General features: G+C 43.5%; 1 protein-coding gene across 4 annotated transcripts in view; it reads left to right on the plus strand.

Moving 5' to 3' along the window:
- RXRA (retinoid X receptor alpha) overlaps positions 1 to 23757 on the plus strand; it is a 434404-nt gene extending 410647 nt beyond the window's left edge. For all 4 annotated transcript variants that reach the window (XM_072632904.1, XM_072632906.1, XM_072632907.1 and 1 more), the window contains exons 7-10: positions 4548 to 4680; positions 6525 to 6616; positions 12020 to 12125; positions 15811 to 23757. In XM_072632904.1, the coding sequence (XP_072489005.1) occupies positions 4548 to 4680; positions 6525 to 6616; positions 12020 to 12125; positions 15811 to 15958 (479 nt within the window). In that variant the 3' untranslated portion in view covers positions 15959 to 23757. The remainder of the gene's footprint in view (positions 1 to 4547; positions 4681 to 6524; positions 6617 to 12019; positions 12126 to 15810) is intronic.
- Positions 23758 to 25915: the final 2158 nt, after the last annotated feature.

The raw sequence follows: 25915 nt of genomic DNA on the forward strand, positions 1-25915 counted from the left end.
ACTTTCTTGGGTAGTGTCACCCCCTTTTTTCATAATACATCTGTATTGTGATCTCATGATCCTTGTGCTGCCAAATGCTAGAGGAAGCTCATGGACATTGCCATGCAGGGTCCAACTCTTGGTGTCTTTATCCAGTAGAGCCTTAGATAACCTCTACAGAGATGTCTAACCAATGGCTTTATGTATTATTGAGTACATGGAGCAGCCCATGGTGAACAGCTGCACATAAAATATTTAAAGATTATAACTTAGCTAAGAGCAGTGGTTGAATTCATTCATGCATCCACCGCAGGAAAATTAAATGGAACTGAGTCCTTGGGCCAGTGGAAGGAGACCAACCGTACCCCTTTCCCCTTGTCTGTCCATGAATTCTTAAAGGTTTGAAAACCTTGTGGTTTTGGGACAGACAAGAGAATCTGTATTTTACTGGATCATCTACATTTTATATTTCTTTTTTTGTTAAATCTGCAAGGGGGAAATTGCCTCTGGTATGAGAGAGCATGCAATTAGAGTGACTAGGCATGGAGTCCACATCTTTGAGAGTCACCCAGGGATGGGAGCCTTTTTTTGGTACATGAAGATTTAACAAAAAAAGAAACATAAAATGTAGATGATCCAGTGAACTACAGATTCCAGTGGAGGGTTTGTGTTCCTTACAAGATGTTTACTTTTTTGCATTAATTTTTTTTAAGCAATTGAATTGATATTTCAATGAATTAGCAACAACAGAAGTCACACTTATGAGACTATACCTATAGGGCAGAAATGGGTACATTTAACTTGGTTTTTTAAATTCTCCTTCCCCCTCAGCCCCTCCCCCTCATCATGGAAAATATGCATAAGATAGGTGATTTCCTTTTATGTGACTTTGAGAAAATCTTTTCCTGTCTGTGGGTCTCAGTTTCTCCATCTATAATATGATTGACTTGGATTAGATGGTTGTTAAGATTCTTTCCATGCTTGTTTTTTCCACATGTTGCCTTTTCTGACTCATTCTTGGATCCCAAGACTAAAGACCTTAGGCCATTTTCTGAAACCATTCCTTCTGCCTTTCAGATCCAGAAATGACAAGGAAGCGATAGGACTTGTCTAACTGAGTTCCTGGAATCTATGTGATAATAGTCATAATAATCCCTTACCTTTGTGTGGTACTTTTTACTTTTCAAAGGACATTCTCATTTGTTAGCTCATTTGATCCTCAAAAGACAGAGAGGGGTTTTGTAAGATAGCAGCAAACTTAGTATCCTGAGATCTTGATTCAAATTCCAGCTCTGGGGCTTTTAAAATTCAGTTTTTATTTTATTTTCAATTCACAATTCTCTCCCTCCCTGTTCCCTTCCCCCATCCTTTGAGAAGGTAAGGGAAATAAAACCCATTAACAAGTATATATGGACATACAAAAAAAAATACACATTAGCTGTTACGCTCACCCTCCCCTCCCAAAGGAGGAAAGAAATAGAAGAGAATGTCAAGCTCTGGGATTTATTATGTGTATCCCCTTGGGCAAATCACCTCAGCTTTCTGAGTCTCATCTTCATTTTTAAAACAAGGATAGTAATTTTTCCACTAACTACTTCCCAGAGTTTTTGTGGGAAAAAGTACTTCCTAGACCTTATTCTGTATTTGTGTGAGTTCTTGTCTCTCTTGGTATGACTGAACTTTAGAGAGAGCAGTGATTCTACTCTCCATTCGACACGAGAAGAAACTGAGACCCCAAAAAGTTAGCGATTTTCCCAGGTTTATGGAACAAGTCAGTGCAAAACTAAGAGCAGGACCCAGATCTCCTGAGTCTGCTCAGGAACTTGTAGGAACTCAATGGTGGATATAGAAGGAAAGAAGAGAGGAAGGAAAAAGGAAAGATGGATAGACTTATTAAGCACCTATTACGTATTAAACACTGTGCTAAAGGTTTTACACATGTCATTGCATTTGATCCTAACAACAAAAACTTAAAATATAAAGGCCTTAGTGAAATACAGATTCTAGCTGAGGGTGTGTGTTCCTACCTGGGAGGTCAGCTCTTTAATAGTTAAGGAAACTGAGTCAGACAGGTTAAATGACTTGCCCACACAGCTGGTAAGTGTTGGAGGCTGCATTTAAACTCAAGTGATCCTAACTCCAAGGCCCAACTCCAAGTCTGTCCAACTTGTCACCTAGCTGCCTCTGGTGGAAGGCTAGTGATTAAAATGCCTGCCCTGGGACTGGGGGATGGAGAGATTAAAAGGCGGTTCCTCAGGAATTCTCTAATATATCGATGTCTCTTCTGGCACGAATTTTGTCAGTGGACCTTTATTAACCAGTTAATCCATCAAACATGCATTTATGAAGCACCTACTCTGTGCTAAGTGACGCACTGTCTGCCATTGAAAGAGGCCTCTAGTCCAACTCTTGTCATTTTACAGATGAGAAAGTGAGTGGCCAGAAGGGAGTGAGAGTCTTACTTATGGTCACACAGATACTGAGTAGCAAAACCAGGATTTTAAACCAAATCCTTTGACTCAAAATCCAGTGTTCTTTCCCTTGTCCCATGCTGCCTGTACTAGGTATGAGAATATAAATGAAAAACAAGACAACCTAGTGTCTCAGCAATCTTCCTTTCTATGAAGGAATATGGTTCATGATGGCATTTGGTCACATGTAAGATCTATAAACCTAGCATATGCTCAGCTCTCCTTTGCAAAGGCAATTGGGTAGTCCAGACCCCTTGGAAATGTAGGCATGTTCTCTTGGTGTAGAAGGGCTTATATCAGATACCTTCCAGAGGCACAAGAATGGACCAGATGACCTCCTGATGCATGTGACTGATTATGAGAAAAAGGGTTTGCTAAATTGAATCACCGGTTCAAGGGATGACTGATATTGGGACTTACCTAGAGTTCTTCATCAAGGTGGCCTTTACATTACACAATGGGTTTTGCACTAATTAACAAAGCAAGCAGGCATTTGTTAAATGACTACCATGCACCCATGATGTATTACATGTGAACAGGTTTTCACAAATGTAATCATATTTTTAGTGTTCTAGTCAGACTCATAATTTAAGAAAATTTTATGGCAGATTCTTTTGGTGTATCCAGTTACCAAGCACACTCTGCTTCTTGGAAAATGGGATTTTTATCTTTTAGTTTTGCTTAAAGTGATGCTGCACTCCTAAACATACACATACACACATATCCACATACCCCATTTCTTCAGGATCCTTTTCCAGGTCCTGCTATCTCTGTACAATTTGGTCCATGCTAGGGAAGGGACTTGAAATAGCTTGGGAAGGGAGAGGGTGGTTTGTAATAAGTCTTCCTCCTGTATAAACTTGCCAAGCATGCAGCCCCACCCTAGGTCTTTCCCCTGGGAAGTTCATTTCTCCTTGGCCCTTGGACAGCTGATCTTGAGAGCTGTACTGGCACTGCTGAGGGGCTGCCCCTCCTCCATGCCCCCCCCCCCAGGCACCCTCCCCACTAACCTCTCACCTTTCCTGTTGGCTAGTTGGTACTGCTGTGTGCCTAGTCCTGTGCTCGATGCCATGGGGAGTTTAGAAGAAATAAGGGACCAGGTCCTTGTCTCCCACCATTGCTCATGGCTCTTACTAGGGAGACCAGATGAATATGTGTGCGACAATTGGAGCTATCTCTGGTGGCAAGGGTACCATTCTGGGTATCTGGAGACAGTGCTAGAGCTGACACCAGGCCTAACTTACTCTGCAAATTTGGACAAGTCATTTCTCTTTTCTGGTCCTTAATTTCAATTTCTGTAAATTGAAGCAGTTAGACTAAAATCTCAGAAGGTTGACGTTGAAAAGGGTCATTCACACAACACCGCTCCTCTCTCCTTATAAAAAAAATGGATATTTAAGCTAGATGTCCACAGAAATCAAATTAACTTCAGTTCCATCCAGATTTACTAGGTGCTATGATCAGTGCTGGTGATGGATACAAGGATAAAAATGAAAAATCTTTTCCCCCATGGAGCTTATGTTCTACTGAGGGTTAAGGTAAGGAGAGGGTGGAGTATCCAACTTGTGCATAAGACTTGACAGAGACAAGACAAAGACTTGTCCAAGATCCCACAGGCCTCCTGGCTTTTTATCCAGTATTCTTTCCCCTCCAACATAATCTCCTGTCTATTATCTAACATCCTGTGATTCTGTAATTTTCCATTTCTAATAAAACTCTAAGATCTTTTTATTTTGAATATCAGAAAAGAATTCTTCATTCTGTACAACTGCTTTTTCTTTTTTAAACCCAGATTGTGACTGGTTCAATTATTAAACACTCTTCTAACACCAACTAGTGGTCTTGGCATGCAACAGGAAGGAAGAGTGCATTGGTACATTTCTTCAGAACTTTCAGATTACCTTTACATTTTATTCAGACCGTGTAAATCAGCATGATGAACTAAATTGTATGGTACATACAGTTAGGGAACAGGACCATGTTTATACATAATGTGCTGACTGCATGGTGACAGACAAGTGGGAAAGGCATTAGAGAAAGGAAGAGCTCATTAGGGACTGGAGATCAATGTGTGTCCTCTTCCCCCCTTCCCTACAGGCTGGAATGAGCTGCTCATCGCCTCGTTCTCTCACCGCTCGATAGCAGTGAAAGATGGGATCCTTCTTGCCACCGGCCTTCACGTCCATAGGAACAGCGCTCACAGTGCAGGGGTGGGCGCCATCTTTGACAGGTGGGGATTGGACTTTGTGGGGTGGAAGGGGATGCCTTCTAGAGAGGGTAGGGTTAGAGTCTCCTCCCTTTGATCCATCTGAATGTACTTTTGAGGAGACATGGGTAAAGAGACAGAAGACCTGATTTCTTGTCCCAGCTCTTTCATGCCCATGTGACCATAGGTGAGTCACTTTCCTTTCTTTAGTCTCAGTTTCTCCATCTGTAAAACAAGAGGGTTGGGGTAAATCCTCTCTAAGATCTACTTCTCTGCAATTCTTTAATCACTGTTATTAGTCTAGAGAATCCATACATAAATCTACAGTGAGCTTGCATTTAGAAAACTGTATGTCTTTTGCCACAGCTTATCAAAAAATAGACAGAACTGGAGGGGACCCAGGACCCAGAGATGGGAAGCTCAAACAATTAAGTACAATGTATGGGCTGCTAAGTGAGAAGGCTGCACAGTTTAGGAAGAAAAAAATTGGAATGGAAATAGGGCCTCAGTCCATAAAGTCATGGAAGGGTCAGACAGTGTAAGAGTTTACCCTTAAACTCTGCATAATAGGAATTAGGAGTTTTCCACTTGAACCTTGAAAGAGGAGATTTTAAGAAACTTAATACACTGAGGAATAAATTTATGAAAATGTCCCTCTGAGAAGTGATATTCCTTGGTAGCAGAAGTAGCCTCTAAAAGGTTTTAGATGAAGAATAAATTTCTAGAGGAGAGATCTGTAACACATTATGAAGGTCAAGTTTAGGCCAACTCAGGCCTTTTGCCGATATACCCCCATGGCAGACAGAATCATCAGATCCTCACCTAGAAGGGTCCATAGAGGATACCTGGCTGTAACTCGTCATTGTAGGGTTGGGGAAACTGAGGCCTAGAAAGGTTAAGTGACCGTTCATTCACTTGATTGTTATGACTTGCAACACCTGGGGATTCTTTTATTGAAGGAGTGGGGTTTGAGATGGCAAATGGCACCTTATTTCAATTAGAGAATTTCCTCCTCCCTCCTCCCCATCCCTTTGATGCTCACTTGACTTTCTCTATTTTCCAAGGAACAAAAGAGCCCTTGCAGAGAAGCTAGAATTCTCTCCCCTCCTCATTCTTGTCATCCACATCTCAGGGAAACAGCTTTCCATGATATGTGGAACTTATGGGCATAGACCCATAAACAACTTTGCCCTTTGGGAATTTCCAGGGTTTGACAAAACAATAGCTAGATGCTACTGCTATGTGAAGTGGGAATCCTTGTAACCTATTGAACAGATGAGTACGCTGGCATGGAGTGGGTCAGTACCTACCACCTAGTCTCAGTTGCTGATCAACCTAAGAGTGGTAGCCAGATGGCCACATGAAGGCAGGGGTAAGACTCCAAACTCACTTCTGCCCAGCTGTTAACATCAGCTTCTCCTTGATCTCCAGTCTCCAGTTTAATAATGATTGACCCTGCTCCCTGTGTCGTTGAGCCAAATCTAAACAGACATTGGTGTGTGAAGGGGAAAGAGCTCGTTTAAATACAGACACTTGCAATAACACACAAAAATGAATACTAAAAAGAGTTGGCAGAAGAGTTACATTTAATATTTCTCTCTCTCTCAATCTCTCTCCCTCTCCTCTCTCTCTCTCTCTCTCTGTCTCTCTCTTTCTGTCTTTCTCTCTCACTGTTTTTGGGAGATTTGCCCTGGTGTGACATTCCCTCTTTAAAATTTCTTCAGAAGTTATTCCCAGTTTCAGTCCTGCTTTCTCACTCAGGAATGACAAAATGTCCTGACACTTTGTCAGTGCGATCTCCAAGCAGGGGGCGGGGGAACCCTTGTCTGATGGGGTGTCTTGTGTTCTATGTTTCCTTCCCCCTGCAGAGTCCTGACAGAACTTGTGTCAAAAATGCGAGACATGCAGATGGACAAGACAGAGCTGGGCTGCCTGAGAGCCATTGTCCTCTTCAACCCGGGTACGTCCTTTCTTTCCTTCTGGATAAAAAAACAGAAAAGCAAATCTAGTCTCCAGAGTCAGTGAGATCTGCAGTAACAACACATCCTTTGCTTGGTTCTTCCTTGTGGAACTGAAAGGTCAGATTGCATGTAATGGAGGATGCAGGGATGAGGGGCCAGAGACCAACCCCAGATTCTTTGGATGTTCTCAGCCTTGGTGAACAGCAATTCCCAGATGTTTTTGGTTAAGGACCCTCTAGGCGTCTGATTATCATTTGAGAACCCCATTTGGAAATAGCCATGCTTTGCTTTTATGGTTCACAGTCTTTCTTTATCTTTAGAGTATCTCTCTCTCTCTCTCTCTCTCTCTCTTTCTCTCTCTCTCTCTCTCTCTCTCTCTCTCTCTCTCTCTCTCTCTCTCTCTCTCTCTCTCGTTTTATTATTTTTCCTTCCCCCACATGCCCTGGCCCTGGCTCTGGCCTCTGTTTTTCTGTGCTTCCCTTGCTCCCAACCATCTTCCTGGTAGAATCTTCCAGCACCCATAGAATCCCCATATTCTGCACCAGAATTTGCAAGTTCTACCATTAACGTTCTAGTTGAGATGCGCAAGACTCATGAGAGAAGCCTGTTGATTCCTTCTTAGCAGTAACTAGCCTGACTTCTCTGAGGCTGGGGCCCCAGGCTAAATTGCAAGGTTGCGGTAAGAGGCAGGTCTCAGCAGTTTTTATTCTTGAAATTTCTATGCAGGGCCCTTTAGAAATAGGCTTTGTAACAGCTATGGAAAAAGCATTGACCTGGGAGCTAAGAGACCTGAGCTTTAAGTCCTGATTCTTCCACTTATTAAAGATAGACTGTAGCTCCTTGAAGGCAGCATTGATTCCTGTTGGTGATTCCTTAGCACAGTACCTGCCACAGAGAAGGCTTTAATAAATGCTTGCGAGTTGATTAGTTACTATTCATGTGACTAATCATTCCCTTCTCTGGACCTCAGTGTCCACATTTGTAAAAGGAGGTCATTGGACTGCAAAATTACCAGTCTTTTCTCCGATAACATTACAGGATGTATTCTATGGTTTTATTCAGGGCAATCAAGGCTATTATGTCATCTCTGACAGTCTGTAAGATGAAAGCCATATTAATTGTCTTTCTTTTTCATTGATAGCCATTACAGAGTTTCCCTTCCTGGGGAAATTACTCAACCTAATTTTGTGTTAATAGCCCATAATCCTTCATCTAAATGTGTCTGAGTCACTTAAGTCAGCCACGTCCTCCGGCTTCCATGTATCAGTTACTCAGTCAAGATCTTCGTAGCAGCTAAGTTTGCAGAGTTGGTACATCTCACGTTGTTCAGGTCACTCCTCAAGGAAGAAGCAGAAAGAAAAACAGAGATGTTGCCAACATACATATGTTCTCTTTAGTCTGCTTCCATTTTACCATATACTGCACTGACGCGCTCAGCTGTCACCAGTGATTGATGGTCATCTTCCGATACGAAAAGCTCAAATGGCCTAATCCACCATGACTGGCTCAATTGGCCATGCTCTTGTTCTTAGATCTGGAGATAGGCTAGAAAGCAAGTTCATTTACTACCCAAGGAATGGAATGATGTGAAATTCAGCGAACATTTATGTAGAATGGACAGTGGGATGCAAGGCCTGCCTGTAAAACTTTTTAAAGGAGTAATGTTGGGTCTCAAATTGGAGAAGGCTGTCTTTTGCTACTTGAGTGACCATAGATAAGTCACTTGACCACTCTGGGCCTCTTTTCACTATCTGTATAAAATGAGAGACGTTGAGCATTTAAGGTCTCTTCCTATTCTGAGTCTTGTAATCTCATGAAATAGTCTTTGAATGGCTCATGCAGAATATGTTTGGTAAGGGCTTGGAATCAGAAGGAAGAAACCCGTTTGAGTAGAGATGTCAAGTGAAGGTTGAGAAGGGGGAAAAGAAGAGGGAGGAATTAGGACAGATTATGGCAAATTTGATCTCCAGAGATCTTTGGAAGCCATAAAAAGAGAGCAAGAAAGAAAACTTGGCAAACCTATAACCTCAGCAGTGAGGGTCAAGAATGTCTGTTGTGGAGACGAAAGGAGAAAAAGTAATAGACAGATTGGAGGGGACAGGTCCAAATGGGAAATGAGGGAGGGAGGCTGGTGTGATGAGATCATACAGTACAGTCCTTAAGTATTACCACATTGAGATAGGACTTTGCTTTGCCAAACCAGTTAAAAATGTCCACTCTAGGATATAGGGCCATTTATCCCTCCATAGTCTTTACCTCACAGTTTAACTATGACAGCCTCATAAATGTTAACCCTGCTCCTCAAGCTCTGGATCTTATCCAGCTGGAGAAGCTAGCCCTAGCCTGCAAAGCACAGAACTGGTTAGAAAAGGGCACTGGTTTGGGAGAACTTTGAGAAATATAAAGGAGGGTATGGATAAGTTGAGGCCCCCGATGTAGCTTGATGAGGAAGTGGGATGTAGTAGAAAAAAATCAGAAATCCTGGGTTCAAATCCTTGCTCTGCTACTTATTGCTTTGGGAAGAGCATTTTTTCTCTATATTAAAATGTCTACATGTGTAAAATGAAGAGGTTGGATAGATGTTTGTTAAAGTCCTTTCCAGCTGTGTGATTCTGGGCTGTGTTTTTTTTAATAATCCTCATCATCTGTGTATATTTCCTGAGTGTCTCTTATATACTAGGTTTTGAGTACTAAAAAGGTGCAGAAATAAAATCCATAAATTTGGGAGGAGGGATGAGAAATTATTGGCCAAATCTAGGCTACTTGTGTCATTATCATTAGGATCATCATCGTCATTGTCATCAGTGTAGATTCTGAAGAGATTTCTAGTCCAGTCCAACTCTTTCATTTTACAGAGGAGGAAAGTGAGGTTTCTATAATGACTTGTCCAAGATCACACAGGTAGTAAAGGATGGATGAATGGATGACCTAATTACCTAGACGGTAAATGGGACAGAATTAGAAGGTTTTGTTTGTTTGTTTGTTTGTTTTTAAGAATTGGGTCTCCCTTTCTCATCCAGTCTGGAAGTACAGGGACTATTCAAAGGTCTCTTCTCACTCTGATGGGAATAAAACATTTGACCTACTCTACTTCTGTCTTGTACTGATTCATCTCTTCTTAGGTTCCCTGGTGACACTCAGCTCTTAGATGCTCACCATATTTACTAATGTTGACCTTAGTGCAAACATTCAGTCAGCCTGGTGCAACACAGAATGCCCAAGCTCAAGGGATATGCTAGCCTCAGTCTTCTAAGTAGCAGGGATTCCAGGTGGGAGTCACCATGCCTGACCAGAATCAGAGATTTAGACTTGTGTAAGATCTTAGAGATCATCTCATTAATCTCCCTCATTTTAGAGAAAAGAATTTGAGTCCCAGAACAGTTAAGTAATTTGTGTGAAATCAAATCCTGTGTTCCCTGACTCCAAATCCAGCTATGTTTACCTTGCTCTGAGCTTTCTAGATTTTAGATTCAAACCTAGGTTATCTTGTCTGTAATCATGTAAATAGAAGTCAAAGGACGATGTGAACCCAGGTTTTTTTCACATTAGGTTAAGCTCCTTTTTCTATTTTGCCACCAAAGGGGAGGTAGTTACAGGACCAACCACAGGTCATCCTACATTTCCTAGTGGTTATTAAAGTTGTAAAACTCATTGCTTCAAGAGGAGGTAGAGGTGGAGAGCATAAAGAAACTCTAATAAAACATTTTTGATGAATGCCTGCATGACCAGGTTAGTGTTTGTCAGTAAGGGAAGGTGGGGTGTTTTGGATGCCTTTGACCATAATAAAGGTGATGGCAAGCAGGGCACCTGTAAAATGGGGATCATAATAGCTACCTCCCAGGGTTGTAGTGAGGACCTAATGAGATAATATATTTATAAAGTGATTAGCACTGGGCCTTGGCATATAGTATGTGCTTAATGAATTTTCCCTCCTCTGTTTCTTCCATCAAAATACTCTTTGGTCAGTAGCCCCTCAGCAGCACAATTCTGGGATTAGAGGGTTTTAGGAGCTGCCCCCAAGAGTCACTGATGGTGGCCTTATGTCCTGTTTTGGAAACATAAGACCTTGGTTTTTTAAAGGAAATAATTTTTATTAGTTGCTGCAGTAAAAATAAATTTAAAAAATCCTCTAACAAACAACCTTCTGGTAATGAACCTCTCCACACTTGGGGCTGATTGTTGGACAATATCTTTATGCTTCATTGGTGTCCATGCAACGTCACTTATCCCTGCTTCTGTTTATCTGTGAGACCTTATTCTGCAGCACCTGATGCTCTTTGACTCAGTCTGAGATCATGTCACACAGCAGAGAGAGCCAAGCAGTTTCTCTCTCCACCTTCCTCACCATGGTGTCTTGGTGGGATATCATTTAAGTAGAGAATCAAATTTCCTCATCTAACTTCCATAATCCTGGAAGACTTAAAGGTAGAAGAAACCTTAAGAGACCATTTAGTCCAGCCCTATCGCTTTATAATTGAGGAAACAAAGGTGATTTCCAGTGATTTCCCCCAGGTCACCGGGATAAGTAGCAGAGCTAGAATCTGAGACCTGGTTCTTTGATGCCAAAGCTCCTACTTAACCCACTACATCAAGTCTGCAGCTCAATTAGTTTAATAACCCTTCTTATTTCCACACTGAGCTGCTATTTAGTGGCTATTAGAGAAAAGATGAGAAGCCTTGGGGATTGGAGGATAGAACAATGAGCTAGCATCAACCTGAGGAGTGACTGACTAATCAATCACCCAGCGTTTGTGAGAGTTGGCTATGAGCAACACATCTTGGTGCGGGATGTGGGAGATCCGGAGTAGAAATGACCTAGCCCCTACATACAGTGAGTGCACAGTCTGACCAGAGAGACAGCATTGACACAAAGGACACAGAGAAGAGGAAAGCATTCATGTTTCTAGTGTCTGTTTATGCAGTGATGCACAGAGGAGGGAGATGCAGTCAGAATAGGCTTCCTAAAGGAGGCGGCATTTGAACTAAATTGTGAAGGAACTATAGACTTTGTATAGGAGTTGAACCAGGGGCAGACACATTCAAGATATGAACAATGAGAGGAGCAGGACCAGGAATGCTAATGGATTGGGGCAGAGGAAGTAGTCCACAGAAGGTGAATGGTGATGAACAATGGGAAAACAAGGTTGGATAGGTTGGGTAGGGGGTATATTGTGTAGATTCATCAAAGTCTAGCAGTAGAATTTGGCCTTCAGTGACTTCAAAGGGAAAGAGTCTCTGTATAGCCCTGGACTCTTCTAACTCTCCCATCCCATAGGTCTTATAGCCTTGGAGACCATTTACTGTGGGTCCCTCCCTCTGCATTTTCGCAGAAAGGACTCACATTTACCAGCTTCCACATTCAGAGCTGAGCCTTACCTTTGGAATTTCTCCTTCCCTTTTAGACTCTAAGGGACTTTCCAACCCTGCAGAAGTGGAAGCTCTTCGAGAGAAAGTTTATGCTTCCCTCGAAGCATACTGCAAACACAAGTATCCGGACCAGCCTGGAAGGTGAGTATCCTTCCTGGTTTCTCCCTCACTCTGGCTATGGAAGACTGGGAGACAAAGATTGTCTCTTGTGATCTATTTCTTTGAAGCCATAAAGGAAATGGAGAATATGATGGAGAGACTTTCAAATTCTAAAGTCCTGAAATTAGGGGGACCCCACCCATGCCATGCTTGAAAGAGATGCTTGAGGAAGCAGTGGGTAGAAGTTATAAAAAGATGAGATTTCTGCTTGATACAAGGAGGGAGGAACCCCCCACATGTCTTAACAGTTAGATCACTCTGAAGGTGAAATGGAGCTGTCTTCTGAGGTCTTGAAAAAGAAACTGGATGACTACCTCTTGATCATATCGTAAATTCATGGTTGGACTATATTTCTTAGGGCCCTTCTGCCTCTGGAATTCTTAAGGTTCATTAAGGTTAGGACCCTCAACTGTTAGCCATGAGACTGTGAACTTAGGAATTCCTCTTCCCCCAGCTAGCAGCTTAGAATATGGTCATGTTCCAGGTGGATTTGAAGTTTGAGGATATCCACAGAAAACAGATCTATGACGGGTTATTAGAGGGACACTGGGTCTGTTTGGAACTATCCCTGGATTCTAAGGTTTCATCAGTGGAGAGTGACCTTGGCTTTCTTTAGACCACCCTTACTGTCTTCCCCACTGTTTCCCCCCACCCTCCCCAATAGATCCCTTGGAAAGAAGAAGAAGGTCATATCCAGTGACCTAGGTCTAGTTGGTAACTGAGACTGGGTGTTTCCTGTTAAGACCAGGTCCTCCTATTTTCTGAGGCTAGCTCCCTGAATGACAACTAGTTCTGTCCCTGTGTCCTCCATCCCCTCAAGCCTGTCACCCCTGCATACCCACAGTTGCCCTTTGTCTAAATTTTCAGGGGCTTTTTCCTTGGCAGCTTCCTGCCTGGATTGAAAAGGCCCAGCCAAGGCCCATTTAGAAGGAGTCTCCCGACTTCCGAGAAGGGCAAGCCTGTTCACTTTATTCACTTTCAGACTGAGGTAATAAGAGTAGGTTTCCAGTGGGTTTGGGTAAATCCTTAGTTGACAGATCAGTAACATCACAAGCTGTAATCCCCCATGATCACACTCTAAACCCAGAAACAGTTTTATACCTTTTCTTCTGGCTGGAGGAATGAGTCAGGGAGACCCTAGCAAGTTCCTATATCAGACAACTTGACAGTTACCCATATGGCCTCATGTACCTGTCCACCCTCCTTGGGGGTTTTTCTGTCCCATCATAATCGCCACCTTTACAGAAGAAATTGGAGTAGGGTTTCCCTGGCCATCAGTGTCTCTTGGCTCTTCCTTGGGAACAGTTACCCACAGCCTTTGGGCTGGCAAGCTCACAGTTAACTGTCCGAGCTCTGTTCAGCCATCATCTGGTTCGGTTTAAAGTGAAACTTCCTGGATCGGGTGGGGGTGGGGGGATGGCAGGACTGATTTGTTTTTCCTGGATTCCTGCCTAACATTCTCGCCAGCTCAGCAGAAAACAGCCCGTTCCCTGGCCCTCCTCCAACCTTTAAACTGCATTTTCGACTCTAAAATGCTGATTGTATGGCAACAAACCACAAAGATTTTTTTTCTTAAAGACATTGTTAATTATTAATAAGGCTAGCCCCCACCCATCCCCCATTCCTCCTTTATTGCCCATACTGAGAGCCCCTGTATGTATCAGCCAGGCAGAGTCAAGGCTTGCTAACAGCTTAAAGCAAGGTCTGAGTCTCCCCTCCCAGCTCTGTTTGCCATGCATTTTTTCACATGCCCATTGGCAGCTGAGTATGATCATGACACCAACTCACTCTTTAAGAGTTCTCCTTTTTAAAATGCTCCTCTAATATTTTGCTTTCCCTCCTCCCCTTCCCCAACCTCCATCCCCACTCCCAAACTCAAAGCCAGGAAGCTGAGCAGGGAAGTGAATGCCTTCTGTCTCCAAGTCCACATTAGGACCCTGGTGAGGGGAGCAGGGTGAGGGGAGCAGGGAGGGCCCGGAAGAGAAACCCCAGCCTCCTGAAGTCATTTGACTAGTTCTAGGCTTAGCAGGAAGGGCACGTGCTTAACTGCCCTGAGGTTGAGCTCCCTGCAGAATTTAAGGGAGGGTTGCCTTGGGTTCAAGTTCACTAGGAGTGGCTGGGACTTTTAGAGTCATGCAGTGATATCTGAGGAGTGAAATCAGAGCAAGCAGAAGTTATCCAAAGGAAGAGCATGGAAATAGAAATCCATTATTCAGTACGTTTTTTTTTAATTCAGTGCCTGCCCATGGGGGAGACCAAAGGATAGGGATTGGGTCTCTATCTCCCCGCCCCACCTTTCCCTCTCTTCCCCACAAGGACCTCCTCTCAAGAATTTACAATCTAACTAGAAAGACAACATTTTAATACAGGGGAGATGTAAAAACAAACCAAGAAAAGAGTGTAAGGGCTTACTGTGTGCCAGGAACAGTGCTCACTTTCTGGGCACAGGAGTTACAAAAACAGAAATGAAATAAGATGTTACATTCTATCTGGGAGACAACATGTACATGTGTAAATATGTACAAAATATAGAAAAGCTATATTTCTTGAGGGAGAAGTGCTAACGGCTGAGATAGAAGCACTGGGGTGGGAGGGCAGTGGGTAGGTATTAAGAAAGTCTTCATATATAGCTTAGCACAGTTTAGAAAAAACAAAACAGGATTCTAGAACACTTAGCACAGTACCTGGTACACAGTAGGTGCTTAATAAATAGTGATTTATTGAAGCAAGGTTGAGGTGCGATTGTATTCCAGGAATGGGGTGGGGTAGACAGCCTGTACAAAGACTGGAGGTAAAGGCCGGGTTGGTTGGAAGGGTGGGAAGAAGAGTAATGTTTATATACTAAGGCTGGGAAGATAGGTTGGGCCAGTTTGTGAAGTGCCTTTAAAAACTAGGAGGAACTCTATAGTTGTTCCTGGAGGCAAGAGGGAGGGGAGCCATTAGAGAGTTTATTGGGTGGGAGAATGACATGGTCCGACCTCCCAAAACCAAATGATATGGAAGCTAGTACTAACTTAAATGTTAAATTTGAATATGAGGTACTTGAGGAGTTCAGAGAAAGGTAGGCTCATTGGGGGCCACAGTAGTCAGGGACAGCTTTTGGCAGGCTATTTTTTCCCTTTTAGCCCCAATTCCTAAAGTTCTAACTCTATCCCTACAGAACTCCTAAAGTTCTGTCTTTTATGAGGATGTGTGACTTCATCCCTTCACTCTCAGGCTACTTTGAGAGGCATTCTTCTGGGAGGTTCTGGCTTGGTTAAATTGCTTTGGTTCCTGGGGACCCATTTTCCTGATCCAGCTGAAAACAGGATGGGTATTAGAGCCAGCTCCAAGTGATGCACAGAGTCACTGAAGGGGCCTCTAGACCCTATGTATAAAAGTCACTGAACTTCTAGGTTTTAAAGTTGCATCGCTAATGTGTGCTGTGTTGAACATGGCATTAGATTTGGAGGTGAAGGACCTGGGTTGGACTCCTACTGGTATCCCTTTGGGCAAGTCTCTTCCTTTTTATGGGTCTAATTTTTGCAGTTGTGAAAATAAGAGTTCAGCTTGGATCTTTATGACTCCTTCCAGTTCTTAATCTTATCCTATATTGAAAAGGTATTGTGCTTTTTTCAACTCTGCCATTTGCTCTCATCTTAACTCCCAATGTCCTCCCTGTCTACAGGTTCGCCAAGCTCTTGCTCCGTCTCCCTGCTCTCCGGTCCATTGGCCTGAAATGCTTGGAGCACCTCTTTTTCTTCAAGCTAATAGGAGATACACCCATTGACACCTTCCTGATGGAGATGTTGGAGGCCCCCCACCAAATGACATAGACCAAACCTCACCCCATCGGGTCAGTCCTTTTCTGTCCAGTGGGAGTCAGCGCCCTCTCCCAACCTCTCTGCTGATGCCAGAAACATCTTACGTTCTGTTCTTCTCAGCCTGGATGACATCCCCTCTCCTCGCCTTGGCTCCCATCTCCATGCCGCCTTTTGCCCTTTGGGGCTGGTTGGCTCACTGCTACACCTAAGAAATTTATTGTTATTATTGCTTCTTTTTAATTTCTTTTCTTGGGATGAAAGACAGTGGAATCAGGACAAGCAAAGGGAGAGAAATGGTTTGAAATCCAACCAAACTCTAATCCTTTCCATCTTCCTCCTGCTTGGTTCAGTCATGCCCCCTGTCACCTGCCACCCTTTTCTCCATTGGGTTTTGCTCTTGTGGGGACATGGGAGAATTCTCTGGAAATGGAGTTGGAGGACAAAGGAGAGAAGGAGCTAAATCCATGGGGCTTCTTTGGTCACAGTGGTTTTGGGGAGTATTTAATGGGGAGGCAGGGGGACTGTCTTATTCTTACTGTTTGTTTTTTCAAATCACCTGTTTTTTGGTTGGTTTTTTTTTTGTACTTTTATTTTTAATTATCCATTATTGCCTTCTTCAAAAAAGAGGACATCTTCTCTCAGTATTGGTGACCTTGACAGTGTCGGTACCCAGATAACTCATGACTTGCACAGAGCATTGTCATCCTTGGAAAAGAGGGGGAGGGAAAAAAAGGAGTAGGGGGCCTAGCTTTCATAGTAAATGGTCCCTTGCTGGCAGGCCCCTCCACCCATCCTTGGGAGGACTAGAGGAGGTGATTTTGGCGACTGCCACTCGACCCCACAATTACCCTTCACTCAGTGAGAGGGTGCGTGCACCATTTTTCCAAAGATAACAAGCTATTATCTCAGCACCAGAGCCAATCAAAACATGAGCCAACTTCAATGTACAGATTTTTTTTTTTTTGGTTTTGGGAGGGGAGAGTGTTTCTTTAAGGCTACAGTGACTCAGATATCCTTTTTCCCTCACCCCCTTCTTCCCTCCTCTTAGCCTCCTCATTTCTCCTACTCATCCTAGGTTCCAAGCCCTTGACACCCACACATGTACTCACATTTGACCAAGGTCAGTCTTACCCCTGGGTGTTGATCTTTTTTCTTGTTTCCTAAATTTCTTTTTATTTTTCAACCATTGAGGGCTCTTGAAGTTGGCTGAGACTAGCCACTAGAGTGTCTTGAGGACTTGGACTTCCTAGGTTTGGCTGTCTTAGGGTCATCATTTAGCTCTTCAAGTAGCTTCTTGGAAGAAAGCTGGCCATTCCAGATGTATTATAGGCAGCTGTGAGCTCTGCAGCGCGCGCGCACACACACACACATACACACACATACACACACTCTCTGGTGGATTGCTTTATGCACCATTAATACAGGTCAGCGCAGAAGATTTTCTGCTTGGGTAACTGGGTGGCTCTAATTGAGGGGTGTCAATGAACATCTGTTCCTTGAGTCATTTCCATCTTTAAGACTTCCTATTTTCTGTTATTCAGAGGACATTGAGAATTTGAGGCAAAAAAAGGAGTTAAATCACAAATAGACTTCTGAGTCTACCCCACAATAGGGGCAGTACATTACCACCTGAGAAAAGAGAGCAATCCCCTGGGCCACTGCTTGCCCATCCTGAAAAGTGAATGTCTTTGGTGATCCATACAAGTTTTGTTATCTTTTCCTCCTCCAGGTTATATTTAGGGAATATTGCTGGTTGCTGTGGAGGCAGCCTGGAAAGCACCAGGTTTCTCTATGGCAATATTCCATTAGATTTCTCAGATAACACCATCTTGGACTTATTGAGACATTTTATTGATTCCCTTGGAAGACTCTATGAATCTTGCAGCTAGTTCTAACTAGTGTTATCTAGTTTCATTTTAATGTATGCATCCCTTCTACAAAATCCCTGATAAGACAGTAGTCCAGCCTCATCTTGAATACCATCTTCTGCTTGCTGGAGTAGCCCATCACATTGTCAGATAGCTAATTGTGAAGAGGTTCTGTGTTGGACCTACAGATCTCCTTCTTATGATTATTGCCTAATGATGCTAATTATCCAGTGCTTCTCAGACTCCAAATCCCAGTGCTTTTATTATCAATAGGTGATTTGATGGTCCAGTTCAGACAGTAGGAGTATCTTCCTGTCTCTCGAGACAGATGCATCTAACTTGAATCTAGCCTATTTCTACTGACTTCAGCACTTTCTTTTTCCATGCTCACCCTTCCCATGTTTCCCACTGGGACTGGAGTATTTCCTGACAATAAATGCTTCCTCAGAAAGAAATGATGAGAGAAGAGCTTGAGAAAAGCCAGGCTGGGGACTCTGGTTGAGGTAGGAGAAGAAAATGACCATTCTTTCAGAATATTCACTCAGAGTCAAGGATGAGGTCCCTGTATTTATTTCTTTTTTCCCAACAAAAGAGGATTTCTTCAAGGCTTGATTTTAAGTTTGAGAGAGTAGGTTATAATTTTTGAAAAAATATTTCCTGCCCTTCCCTCTAGTCTCTATTTTCAGCTATTACTTAAACAATAGCCTTGTCCTGTCCAAAGTGAGACTGCATCCTTTATACCTGGCTCTGGGAGAGGAACACCTCACGTGGCTACTCTGTGCTCCTCAGGTGGATTAATCCTGAACGTTAGATGAGGTTACAGTTCAGTTAGTCCAGCCTGGAAGGAAAGGGTGGCATCTTTGTCCTTCATCCAAAATCTTCCCCCAAATGACCAGTTCTGAATGATTGAGAGTTGGTTGTGATTGTGACATTACTTGGAACTGCAGCACCAGCACAGTGGTCCAGGCTCCACCATTTTTGTGACAACGTGATCATGGGACAAGTTCTTTCCCGTTCGGGAGCCTTGAATTCCTCATCTGTAAAATGCAGGATTTGGGCTGGGTGAATTCCAAGACTCAGTCTAAACTATATGAGGCTATAGGTTTGGGACCTCTTTCTAGTCTGGTAGGTAGAGAGGATTTCTATATTTCTACCCACAGAATTGTGAAGAATTGGATCCACGACCAGCATATCTTGCCATCTTGCACAAAAATCTGTCAGGCAAAGGTCAAGAGCTAGTCATCACATCAACCTTATGAAAGATAACCCCAAGTATTTCTGGGTAATCCTTCTTTTCTTCTCCCTTACTTTTGTACCTTTCTCTGGGATCCCTCCTGGAAAAATCCTGTGGGAGAAGATGCTGCTGCTCTTGCCAGTATGAAGAAGAAAGCTGGAATTTCTGGACCTCATGTCCAGCTTTCCTAGGGCCTTTGTAGTTTGTCCTAAGTCACACAGACCTGCCTTGCTGGTCCTAGCTATGAAAAGTCTAGGATAAATGTGGACTCAGACTCATTTGGGAGGAGCCATGGATATAGCTTATCTCAGAAAACTTGCCCTCAGAGTGGTAAGGGATGTTGGGTACCTGGAGTGAGCACCCAAGTGTATCCCAGAATCTTCTGTTATCTCCTGCACGTTCCAAAGTGAGAAATCCCCCCTCCTCCCCGGGAAGTTTGGTTATGCCACTGTAGCCTTAAATACACCACCCCATTTGCATGAATCCATAATAGGGTTTTATTTGACTCATTAACTTGTATTTCCTTAAACTCTGGCTTTTTTTCCTCTTTTCGTTATTATGTTGTTATTATTAGAAATATACTGCTTGTTTGGAGAGGTGATATTTGGGTAAAATGGCACATTATTCAATAGAGAGTTAGGACTTTTATTTAACCAGACGTTTAGTATCCTCACGAAAATCTGGTTCAATTAAGGTGATTTTTTTTGTAATTATTATTATTTTTTGGTGGGACAATCTTTAATTTTCTAAAGATAGCACTAACATCAGCTTGTTAGCCATCCTTTGCCCCCCATCCCTGTTCTGGCCCTTTTCTTCTGACTTGGGGGAAGAAACAAAAAACTAAGTGTAAAATGGAGGTTTGAGTAATGACCAGCGGGTAGTTACTCCCAGCAGGCTTGGCTGTCCGGTCCTGTAGTCTTCTCCTCCTTCTCCCCCTCTGGTTCCTCATGGGGTCTCCTCCTCAGCAGATCTAGGAGAACGGCCGTGGCGGATTGTTTGTGATCCTGATACAGACTGCAGTTGCCCCAGGAGTGGGCCTTAATCATTTGTGCACTTTGACCTCTGGGCAGTGTCTCTATATTCTTATCATGCTGATAGAGCACTGAAGAAATGTCACTTGTTAAAACCACTGGGGGTTCCTTGGGACCTCATTTGGGACAGAAAAGCCACAATTCCCTATTCGCTTCTGCCATGCTGGTTAATAACTTCCCCACTAGGTCAGACTTCTCCTTGGAATCTGGTTTACCTGGTGGACACATTAGAGTATTCACCCCAGGCTCCATGGCGCTCTTACCATCCCATTAGCCCAGTTGAGTGGGCCTGTAGAGCCCTGCCCAGAGGTGGAGAACACTTCCTCTGAACACTCAGCTCACACGCACCATTATCCAAGGCAAGGCATTTCAGAAGAGCCCCTGTGGTTGACCTATGGCCTATTCTCCCATGGTCTTGGGGGAACCTGCCCTGTTGTTTTTCACCACAACCTTGGGTCCACAAGTGATAGGGAAACTCTTGGTGAAACCATCTTCTCGATATGGCCTCCCAAAATGCCCGGGCAGAACTTGCAGAGCAGTGGGTAACCAGCTGATGTTGTCCCCATCACTGAATGAATAGGTGCATGATCTATTTTAAGTTGATACATATGTGTGTGTGCGTGTATACATGTATGTACTGTAGATATATACACTGTATATATATCCCCACTCACATATACATATATTATGCCTGTAGCAATTACAAATGTTTTGTGTTTATTTTTTAATCAGTTTCTTTTTTCTGTTTTCCTGTAAATTTGCTTCTTGTAAGCAAGTACATAAGGACCCCTCCTTCGGTGAAATCTGGGTTCGAATGACTATCTCAAGGTGAGGAGATGCATCTATTTTAAGATGCTGTCGGGTAACAGCTTTAGCAGCCCCTGCTCTTTGGCAATGCCTTAGCTATGACAAATACATAGCTAAGCGTCTAGAAAGAAAGACGAGTAAACAAAGAGATAAGAAAAATGTCTAAAGCATCACTAGGTTAAAAAGATCTATTTTTGTACAAATGTAATTTTATCCCTCGTGTATACTTGGATCATGTGTTTGGGGAGGGGGGAGGGAGTTGTTTTATTTCACTTCTAGAGATTATTGTATACACTTTCTTGGTAAAACGTTCCGACCGGGAGATGGAGAATGGAAAAGAGGGAGGGAAATCTTCCAAAAGTGTTTAAAGGCTTTATATGCAATCTCTTCAGAAATATTTTTATTTTATTTTATTATTGTAATTTCTGTTTCTGGAATGAAACTTCCAAGGTTTTTCTCCTCCCTCCCCCTGACTTTTTTTGTAAGTCCTGTCCTGTTTTTGTTGACTAGCCTGGCCGTCCTGCAGCTCTGTTTTACTGTGAAATCCCGTCCATCTGTCATTGGTCACTCAAAAATCACTTTTGCAAATGCTAGGATTTTGATGAACAGTGGGATAGAATTTGTTGGACAGTGGGGTTAGAATTGTCCAAAATAATAATAATCATGATGAGGGGGAGAAAAAGCAAAAAACAGACAATATCATTGAAACTGTCATACAGTTCACATTCTCTTTTGTTCTGTATGGGCATACTTTAGTTGGAGGTTGAAACAGTCCTTGGATGAATCCTATTTGCAGAGCTTTCTGAAGCTATCCACTGTTCCAAAGCAAGGCTGCCTGCCAGCCAAGTTCCATCTCGTGGCTTGCTGGAGTCCAAATGTTGTGATTATGGGCTCTAATGGTTGATGGCTTCCTCCCCTTGCCCCAGCCCACAGGGTCTGTGGGGAAGTTGAGAGAGAGAGAGAGAGAGAGAGAGAGAGAGAGAGAGAGAGAGAGAGAGAGAGAGAGAGAAAGAAAGAGAGTGTGTGTGGTATGTATGTGTGTGTGTTGGAGTTAGTGGGTACATCCAGTACCCACTTGAACTGGTATCTCATGCTGTCATCAGACATTTCCCAGGAGAATACAAAAAGCATTGACATCAATTTTGCTTACCAAGTGGGCAGTGGGGGGCAGTGAGCCATGAAACTGACATACACTGACTTCTGGCTTCCCCGTGGACCCATGCGGCATTTAGCAGTGGTTTTTTTTCCCATTTGTTTGTTTGATTTTTGCCTTCTGGATCACTGAGGACCTTGTGAATATTCATATCCAAAGCATTTGGGGGTGAACTTTTCATTAAACCTAGAACCTTTATCTGCTTCCTCTTATTCTTTCTCCTTTCATTTCTGTTTTTTTTTTCCTTCTCCCTGAATTGGTTCAACTCCAGGAAGCTCTTCAGAAGGATGATAAACTGAGTCTAGGGCCAAATGTTAGGGGATGTTCAAAGGAAATGGGAAGTGAGCATCCTGTAACATCTCTGTCTCAGCCAGTTTGACATGGGGCTGGAAGACACTTGTGGATTGGTGTCTTGCTACATCCACGGTGCTCGGCAGCTCACAAGCTGGTGAGTCACTTTAGACCGGGCTAAATATGTAGTAGCATTTGGTTTCCTCTGTAGAACCTCAAAATAAATGATGTAATATAACTGCCCGGTTAATAACAGGTTAATAATAGCCACCATCTGGCTCCATCTCGTGTGATAAATGCTTTTTGTCTCCAAGCTGTCTGAGAGCCGGGGGCTGCCCCAGGATTCCCTGGGAGATGCCTGATCCCAAGTGGCAGGTACTCCAAGTTCTGAGAGAATGGGAGAGAACACAGACTCTCTAATCCCTAACTGCTCAAACCCTCACTTCCACCCCACCCCACCCTAACTCTAGCCTGAGCTGGATAATGGCCTCAGATCATCCCCCTGTGAAATGGCGAAGAGGAGCTAAAAGGAACGGCCTTGAATGTGACTAACCTGGGCCTGGTTCATAGAACAGACTTTTAAGCTTATTGATTATGAGAAGAGTAGGGCATTCTTGTGTTCTCATGGCTAGAGAGCTTGGGGTGTGGAGAGTGGAGAAGAGAGATTTGAACCTCAGACCAGCGGCTTCCTTTTGGTTGCAGCAGTATTGAAGACCTAGGACACAACCAGAGAAGGGCATGCTGCTTGTCAGTCGTCCAGGAAAGTTGAACCCGGTGTTGTCTGCCCTGCTTAAGAGGCAGGTGAAAGGATACAGGGAGATCTGCAGAGGGTTAGTTGACAACCAAAGACAAGCCTTGCAGCAGTTTTGCCAGGTTGAACCCTTGCCCTCTGTCCTAAGGCCAGAAATGAGCAGGAGAAGAGAAAGACAACACCTCACAACAGCTTTGGGTCACCTTTCCCCACCAATCAGGAAGGGGCTTACAGCAAGGACAGGAGAGGGATTGTGAATGAACCCTCCCTTCTATTTCAGAGATGAGGGTGGCTGAGGTCTGACACTTTGGTGTCCACTTAACTCCCAGCAAATGAATAAATCTGCCTATATACTTAACAAAGCAAAGTTGCTGATTCCAAATGGCCTTTGTCACCTGCTCTTTTCATTTCCACTTTCCCCCCCTTCTCTTGTCATCGAGGCAGATGCCACATGGGTCATGAATTGGGTCCTTTTTTGTTCCACCTGCCTAGGAGGGAGTAAAGGCAGTGAGATTGGGGCTCTCTGGTGACCAGCCCCCCTGGGAGGCTGAAACTCCCCACCTCCATTAGGTGTTGTTCATGCTTCTGCAGGGATCAAAGCTCCTATGCTGAACTTCTCTTGAACTTGTTGCTATCAACTTATTATTGTTTAATGTAATAAAATCTGTTACGTATATTCTGTGCCTGAGATTGTTTCTTCTCTAGCTTCCTGGCCCCAGGATTCAGCCAACAATGGGCAGTCCTCCAGGGGGTCGTAGGGGGAGAAAGCAGAAAAGGTAGGTTGGGGGCCTTCTGTTTGAGGCAAGGGAGTTGGGATTTTTTTCCTATAGACAGTGAAGAAGGCCTCTACTTCACCTGCTCCCAAGGGCACACTCACCATCCAGCCCCAAAGGTAAAGTAAGGGCCTGTCTGGTTCCTGTTGCCCAATAATCTTCATCCTCCTGCCTGGTGCTGCTTAGCAACCTGTCAGGTGGCCTCTCTACTACAGCTGGTTTCCATAGCGATACCTGCCCAGGGTAGACCCTGTGGAGCAGAGACACAGCACTTGAGAGGTTGATCACCCAAGGGAATTCTGGCCCACACTGGTACTTGGAAAAGTCATAGCCTGTAGCTGTCCTTCTGTGCCTGGAGGAGGATGCAGACATAGAGCCCCTACCCTCAAAGAACTTTTGAGAAAGGGCCACATTCCTGGGCAAAGACATATTAAAGGATGAGTCTAGTAGTAGAAAGAGCAGTGGATGTGGGGCCAGAAGGTCTGAGTTCAAATTCCATGTGTCCTTGGACAAAGTCACTTCATCTTCATGGTTCTTCTTTTCATCATTTCTAAAGGAGGGGGGAATAATATTTGTATTATTTGGCACCGGAACATAGATTTCAAGTTAGGAAGGGACCATAAAGATCAGCTAATAACATTTTAGAGGCCAGTAAATGGAAGCTCAAAGAGGTTTGGGATTCGCCTACAGTCACATTGATAGCAGAGGTAGTACATGAATCCAGGGCCACTCTTGTTAAGCACATTTAAGAAGCTGTATTATGAAGGCCCAGGTAATAACATACTGCAATTTAGGTGTGCTGTTGGACCCCCAAGGCAAGATTTCTTAGTAAACGGCTTCCTATGTGTGTGAGGTGGGGAGGGGGAGGCACTGAGAAGCAAGATTATCCAGAGGTAGGAGCCACTTGAGGGTGATAGGTAGGTACAATGAATACAGTGTTTACGTACCTAGAAATCAGACCTACACCAGATCATGCAGTGCCTCCCCTCTGTACAGAGAGGCAGACGACAGACAGAAATTCAGAACTGACTTATCTTTTATTAGTACCCTTCCAAGATAAGCACAGTAGAAAGAACCCCAGCTTTGGGAGCCAGACAGAGATTGGATCCTGGCACCAGGACTTGATAGCTATGTAATTGGGCAGGTCTCATCACTTATTTGAACCTTGATTTCCTCATCTATAAAATGAGAATAAACATTCTTGCAGGACTTAACCTCACAAAAGGGCTATGAAGAATGTTCTTTGTAAACCTTAAAGCACCGTAAAAATGGGAGTAGTTATTATTACAAATGGCCCAGAGATGTGTCCACAGATGTTTCTAAGGGAGGTAGGACCATGTCAGCATTTGGGGGAAAGGAGCAAAAGTGCTAAATCCCTGGATGGCACCTTCAAGAATAACACAACTAATTGGAAATCACTAGCTCCAGGAAATTCCATCATCCACTGGAAATGATCTGGCATCCAGGGGTTCTGCCCCTCTGAAGGGAAATAAGAGTTCCTGACTTTTCTGATGTGTAAAAGTGGATTAACTGCTCTTACTATGAGAGATTTATCTTGAGCCAGACCCCCACTGGATCCCAGCAGACTTTGGGGCCCCTCTCCCCAATCACTGACCTCCAGGCTCACATCTCCAACTGTTTATTGGATATCTCAGACTGGATGTCTTGTAGATACCTTAAATTGAACATGTCCCTACTGAACTCAACTTTCTCCTTAAAACCTCCCATATTCCTCACCTCCCTATTATTGTCCAGGGTACCACCATCCTCCCAGTCACACAGATTCACAACCTACATACTTACCATCCTTGGCTTTTCACTCTCCCTGCCTCCAAATCCAATCAATGGTCATATTTTGTCATTTCTATATACATAACATCTCTAGTATTTTCCCACTTCTCTCCAATACTGACACACCTGGACTGCTAATTGGTCTTCCTGACTTGTTTTTTTTCCAATTCCAATTCATCCTTCACTCAGCTGTCAAATTAATCTCCTTAAAATACAGGTCGAAGCCATACCATCCATTGGATTAACTCCAGTGACTCCCTGTTATTGGCT

Source organism: Notamacropus eugenii, chromosome 1, assembly GCF_028372415.1.
Source record: "Notamacropus eugenii isolate mMacEug1 chromosome 1, mMacEug1.pri_v2, whole genome shotgun sequence".
NCBI classification, from domain to species: Eukaryota; Metazoa; Chordata; class Mammalia; order Diprotodontia; family Macropodidae; genus Notamacropus; species Notamacropus eugenii.